Consider the following 6,794-nt stretch of genomic DNA (forward strand, 5'->3'; position numbering starts at 1 on the left):
CCGTACTGTGTCTGGGTGGAATATTCTATATTTTTTTAGAAAATGGTTGAATAGGTAATAGAACACTGTAGGAGACAATAGAAGGTAATGGAACATTCTAGAAATTTATAGTAAATTCCAGACTCATTATGTATGCTGATGTAATGGTCTATTTATAGACAGTGTGGGTATATATAGGGGAGTTGTTCAGCACTGAGATCAGATCGGAGATCTCGTTGAATTGTATTGGAGTTTAAGTATCTAGTTATTGGAGTAGTGGAGTTTTACCGCGTTATTGTACTTGATGTTTGCAGAGTATAATAATACCAGTACCAGTTGAAACCTCATCTGTTGGTTCCGTGTTTGTATTTTATCATCGCCGCCAGAGAAGTCTCTGTTACTGTTGCCATTTTGGGATTCCTGTAATATACGTGTATAATGTACACTTTAAACATGCAAATTGCTGATCCTAAACATTAGTGCAAAGGCTTGTGAACCAAATGTGCGTACATGTTGTCTTTATGACAATACTCTGATAAGCACTGCCTGATGCTTACAATAGAGCAAACAATACTATGTTTGCAATTAATTTTGAAAACTCTCGCCATACGTCAAACAGGCACGGGTTTGGGTATGTTAAGTCATAAGGTTCAGTGTAAGTTACAGTTTTGGTTCCCCAAAACAGAAAAGTACGAGTTTATTTATTTACCTTGACTTGGCCATGCATACCTCCTTCCACCATAGTCTCGTAGTAAAATGATTTCCCACAGTGAACGCATCGCAAGCAAATTCTGTTTGAATGAGCGGTGCGCTAATCCACTCTAGATACATAACTACGTGATTTATGCACGACGATAAACTAACAGTGAAGGCAACCTTGGAAATGTGTCGACAGGTTGAGTTAATGTCTGATTCCAAAAGCGATAACTCTACTAATTCATTACAAGCATCCATTGCTATGCTAACTCAGAAATTAGAAAAATATGTTGCATTACTGAACACAACATTTAACCCCACTACTGTTTGTGCTTTAAATAATAGCGATGACGCATCAGGCCTGGTACAACAATTATTAGCTGAAAATTTAAAACTGAAAAATCAGTTAAAAACCTCATATGATGATTCTTATTCAGATAATGTGCTGATACAAAGATTACATTCCGAGAAACCACACCCAGTTAATTCTTATGGAAGGAAGCATGGCACACAACAATTCTATAATCAGGTTAAAGCGCAGCACCACTATTGGCACTTCCATCTGACACTTATTTCCAATATTAATGTAACTAAGTGAGGACACACAACCCTCTACTTCAACCAAGAACTCAAACATCTCTCATTCTATCAAAAATTTATCTAATGAATTCAAAGTTGGATGAGACTAAAATTTCACAACTGATCAAGATAATTTCTGAGCATAGTGATTAATTTTTTGGTATAAATGGCTCTACAGGTTTCTGTGATCTTTTCTCTCACATGATAGAAACTGTCGCCACATCTACGAAGCATTATGGATGAGCAAATTCTTACAATTACAATCGTCACCATACGCCCCTGGTCCTCTTCTCACTTTGTTCCGGGGTCTAGGTGCTTTTATACCCGTACTTGTGATCAACCACTTCGAAAAACAACCACCCACAAGTGCTTCGTAGGATAATCATTTATTCCAAGCGGTGAATACTACAAACAGAAAATGACAGTTTGTCAACAACAAAAGTAGCGTACAATGTACTACGACAGAATCACGTGTGAAACGATATTTCGAAAAATACGTCAAAGATTCACAATTATCACTCAGAATCTCTTAAAACATAAACTCGAAAAGATAAAACAGTTACAATGAAATTAACCTATTTCGTTGGGTCTATAATGTTCTCTCACAGGCGTACTGAACGTCAAAAACCCGAAAAGTCAATCGCCGGTGTGGTCAACTTACTCAACAGCCCATAATAGTCTCCAAGATGTCAATAAAAACGAAAGTACCATAGAGGGCGTCAACACGTAGTCTATCTACGGGGGATACGAGCGGAACACTAAAAATATGTCATGAAGTACATTTTTACATGAAATAATAACTACTCAAAATTGTCTCTGTTACACTTTTCAATGAGAATAAGCTCCACAACGGGCCTCTGATAAATTCGGGTTGTGTCATCCCTGTGAACCATCACATCCACTTTACGCACTTGGTTGTCTTCACTTTTGTATGCCTTGATGACACGTGCAAGAGGCCAGTCATTTCGGGACTGATCCTTCTCTCGAAGTAAGACAATATCTCCTTCATTGATATTGGGCTTGATCACATTCCACTTTCGTCGAGCTTGACGATGCTGGAGGAACTCTCTTTTCCATCGTACTCAGAACTGGCCGGCCAAGTACTGGACCCGACACCATCGATTTCTGCTGTAAAGGTCTTGCTGGCTAAACTCACCTGGAGGTGGAGGCACTGGGCCTGTTTTCATAGTCACAATCATGTTTGGAGTCAACGCCACTGGATCTTTACTGTCTGAGGGTACAGTTGTGATGGGTCTACTGTTGACAATGGCAGAAACTTCAGCCATCAGTGTAGTTAGCAGGTCATGACTGAATTGTGGCTTACCTAGCTGCACATACAGAGCGTTCAGGATTCGTCTTACAGTGCCGATCTGTCGCTCCCAGATCCCGCCAAAGTGAGAAGCGTGAGGCGGGTTGAAGATCCACTCGCATGCCTGTTCCGCCAAGAATTTTTGAATGAGACCATGGTTAAGTTCTTTCATTGCAGTCTGGAGTTCATTTTTGGCACCCACGAAATTGGTACCGTTGTCACACCTCAGTCTTTTCACAGCTCCCCTTATAGCGATAAATCTACGGAGCGCATTAATAAAGGCAGAGGTGTCCATAGAATCAATGACTTCTATATGAATAGCAGTGGTATATAAGCAAACAAATATGACTCCCCATCGCTTGGCTCCTACCACTCCACTCCTGGTTTTCCGCACAGCCACGTTACAGGGTCCAAAAACATCTATGCCAACATTGGTGAATGGTGGAGTTGCTTCTCGTCTGTAGTTGGCAAGTCGGCCATTATTTGTGTCAGGGGTTTTGCCCTTAATTTCTTGCACACTGTACATTGATTTATGACATTTCTTACCATGTTGTGTAGACCGGGCACCCAATACCCTTTGGATCTGACGGCACCCATTGTAAACTGGCGTCCTTGGTGCTGTACTTGTTGATGAACATGCTCTACTATGAGTCTGGATACATGACTGTCCTTAGGAGACAGTATGGGATGTCGTTCACCGAAATCGAAGTTTGCTTGGCCAATTCTGCCACCAACAGGAATGAGTCCATCTCTGTCTATAAATGGACTTAGTTGGTAAAGTGAACTCTTTTTCGTTAAAGTTCTGTTATTTGAGGAAGATAATATGCTGTATTCTTCCGGAAAATGTTCTTTCTGAAGGGTACGCAGTATAACGTTTTCAGCTTGAATCAAAATGTCTGAGGTTACCTGATGGGGTGTGTTCTTTTCTCCACGCATATTTCTCTTGTTAGCAATTGCTAAGTTTATAAGTTTCGCTATTAGTTTTGACTGGCTAACCGAAATTGAGAACGCTCCGGGTTGCTTGCGTACTTCGGGATCATCTTCTCGTAGTTCAAATTTGTATTGATCAGCATCGGATAGCTCTCTTTCTGGAGCATAGTCTGGTTGCCAAAGGAAACTTGGTCCCCGTAGCCACATAGTAGAAGTGAGCTTCTGGGCAGGAACTGATCGCGACGCAAGGTCAGCGGGGTTCTGAGTTGAGGGTACATGACGCCACTGAACTGGAGAGAAGCAGCTATGTATTTTCTGGACACTGTTCGCCACGTAAACTTGAAATCGCTTAGAATTTTTCCGGAGGTAACCTAATACTATAGTGCTATCTGTGTGATAAATCACTGTGTTGATTTCATCTCGCATTTCAGTTGTAATCACTTGCACTAGTTGTGTAGCCAATACGGCTGCACAGAGTTCCAAACAGGGCACTGATACAGCATGGGTTGGATTTAATTTTGCTTTCCCGAGAAGAAATGCAACATCTACTTTGTTTTCGTGGTTCATCGAGCGTAAGTAGGCGACGGCACCTATCGCTATGTCGCTGGCGTCAGAAAAGACGTGGCATTCACGTTTTTTAACCAAACCAAAGTCTGGGGAGGTGTAACAGCGATTCAGGTGAACACACTCAACGCTTGTCAGGCTACTGCACCACCGATCCCAACGGGGAAGGTATTTCTCTGATAAGGGGTTGTCCCAACCTACGTTTGTCTCGTCCTTCAGCAGTTCTCTGAGAATAAGTTTGCCCTCCAACGTAACTGGTGCCAGGATTCCCAAGGGATCGAATACCGAATTCATAGTCGCTAAGACTCCCCGCCGTGAAAACGGTTTCACTTTCAGGTCCACCTTAAAAGTGAATGTGTCCCCCTGTAAGGACCACTGGATCCCCAGTGAACGCTGCGTAGGTAGCATGTCTCGGTTAAGATTGAAGAGCTGCAAGTCTTTGGCACGAATGTCGCTGGGCATAGCATGCATGACACGTCTGTCATTTGATGCGATTTTATGAAAGTTAATATTTTTCGTTGCTAGCATCTCTCGCGTGCGTTGGATAATGCTGATTGCTGTTGCGATGTCAGGCTGAGAGGTGAGGCCATCATCTACGTAAAAATCCTTGTGTATAAATTTCTCTCACGTCATCTCCGTAGGTCAATCTGTTTTCATGAGCGATCTTTCTTAGGCCATATGTGGCAATGGCCAGGGATGACACATTCCCAAAAATGTGCACGTTCATATGGTACTGGATTACCGGTTTTGTTGGGTTATTATCCTGAAACCTCAGGAAGCGCATGTAGTCTCTATGTACTTGGCAGACGTGGAAGTTATGGAACATCTGTTCCACATCTCCCATTATGCCTATTGGGTTGCGTCTGAATCTAAGTAGGACGCCAAGCAAACTGTTCATTTGATCTGGTCCCTGTAACAGGACATCGTTGAGTGATATACCATTAAACTTTGAACTCGAGTCAAAAACCACTCTCATCTGAGATTTCTGAGGGTGTTGCACTGCGAAATGTGGTAAGTACCATGTATTCTTTGCATTCAATTCAGTTGTTGGAACTGGACTTGCGTGTTCGCATTTGATTAATTTCTCCATGTACTGAACATATTGGTTCAACAAGTCTGGATTGCGTCTGAACTGGTTCCGAAGGTTGTTGAAACGATTAAATACAGACTGATAGTTGTTTGGCAGTTGTTCTGGTTCCTGTTTAAAGGGTAGGGGAAGTTCTAAATTGCCTCGAGTATTGACATGAGAATGCTTATCCATGATATCCAAGAACTGTTTGTCCTCTACTGACAGCGATTTATTCTCATCCCTTGCTGTCTCCTCAAAGATGTCAGTATTCCTATCTGGTTTAGGTACAATTATATCTTTTGCATATATGTGATTGTGACACTGAAATCTTTCTCTGGTACACTGGTTCGTGTTGTATGATGTCACATCGCAGCTTGCTGTCGTGCGATGAACAGAAGCACGAATTGTGCCTCTAGTTGTTTCTAAACATAACTCACCCGATACAGTCCATCCTAAATCTGTGCGTTGAGCCCAAGGAGCACCAACAGGGCCATTTCTGTTCTCTCTCACCTTTAATATATCAGGACAATTTCTGCCAACGAGGAGTTCTATACCTATATCTTCTCTAATTTCTGGAATCTTATTAGTGATCGGTTTGAGGTGATCAAATGCTCTGCATACATCAGGTGTTGGTATTTCACCTTTGTCGCTGGGAAGGTCATTGTTCTCTAGTACTACCGGGAGTGGGTATCGTTCCTGTCCATCACAGGATTCAATGATAATGTCAACACCTGCCGTCCCTTCCTGTTCTCTCCTTTTGTGCTGCAAGTGGAAAGTTCGTATTCTAGGTCAGGGCCGTGGATTCCCAATGAATTGAAGAGACTAGTAGTTCCCATACAAGCGTTAGACTGGTCGTCTAGAACCGCACATGTTTCTAAGAATTCAGTCGGCCGACCCTTTCTGTACACTTTTGCTAAGATTATCTTGCTGCAGGAACGTCCTGCCGAACACTTAGATAACCTTGTACACCTGGTAGTAACTTCTTGATTTGTATCTGTTTTATTGGTCGTTTGTAGTTTTTCTGCAGGTGATGAATGGAGACAGGTTATGTGTCTCTTACTCTGGCAAGTTGTGCATATTATCTCAGCAGTACAGTCTTTGGCAAGATGTGTTTGTGTGCACCGGAAGCACAAACCCTTTTTTCTACATAGTTCTAGCCGTTCTCCGATTGGTTTTCTCATGAACGCTTTACACTCAGTCAGATCGTGGCCAGGAGACTCGTGGTAGGCACACTGTTTGGTATCATCCTTTGTGTTTGTGGAGAAAACCCGGGTTCTGTGCTGTTGACTTGCTTTACCTTTATCTGGTCTGATCTGTGTATTATTAAAGCGGGGGACATCTGGATCATTCTGTGTTTTTGCTACGGTTGTCAGAAATTCTGTGAAGTATTGAAATGTTGGGAATTTCTTGTTGATCTGCTTGTAAGTCGCCACTCTCTCCCTCCATCTGTTCAGTACATATGATGGCAACTTCTCAACTACTGGATTCATTCCATGTGGAGTATCAAGTATAATCAAATGAGGTAGGTCCTTCATGTGTGCAACTGCGTCTACGCACAAGTCTGCAAGTTCTAGAAGTCGCTGGTTGTCGTCAGCTTTGATTTTGCTGAATGTACTTAACTGTTTTATGATGATTGAGGAAATGACAGCTGGGTTGCCAAATCTTGAC

At 42.2% G+C, this 6,794-nt stretch overlaps 2 protein-coding genes across 2 annotated transcripts; both read right to left on the reverse strand.

Annotated features, from left to right (window-relative positions):
- Positions 1-2,336: 2,336 nt before the first annotated feature.
- LOC144353755 (uncharacterized) lies at positions 2,337-2,858 on the reverse strand. The gene has a single exon (XM_078010047.1). The coding sequence runs from the start codon at positions 2,856-2,858 to the stop codon at positions 2,337-2,339; it is 522 nt and encodes a 173-aa protein (XP_077866173.1).
- Positions 2,859-2,983: 125 nt separating this feature from the next.
- LOC146735673 (uncharacterized) lies at positions 2,984-4,585 on the reverse strand. Its single transcript, XM_085505999.1, has one exon. It carries the CDS (start codon positions 4,583-4,585, stop codon positions 2,984-2,986), a length of 1,602 nt encoding a protein of 533 aa, XP_085362125.1.
- Positions 4,586-6,794: the final 2,209 nt, after the last annotated feature.

This window comes from Saccoglossus kowalevskii, chromosome 12 (assembly GCF_978046115.1).
Source record: "Saccoglossus kowalevskii chromosome 12, keSacKowa6.1, whole genome shotgun sequence".
Taxonomy (NCBI): domain Eukaryota; kingdom Metazoa; phylum Hemichordata; class Enteropneusta; family Harrimaniidae; genus Saccoglossus; species Saccoglossus kowalevskii.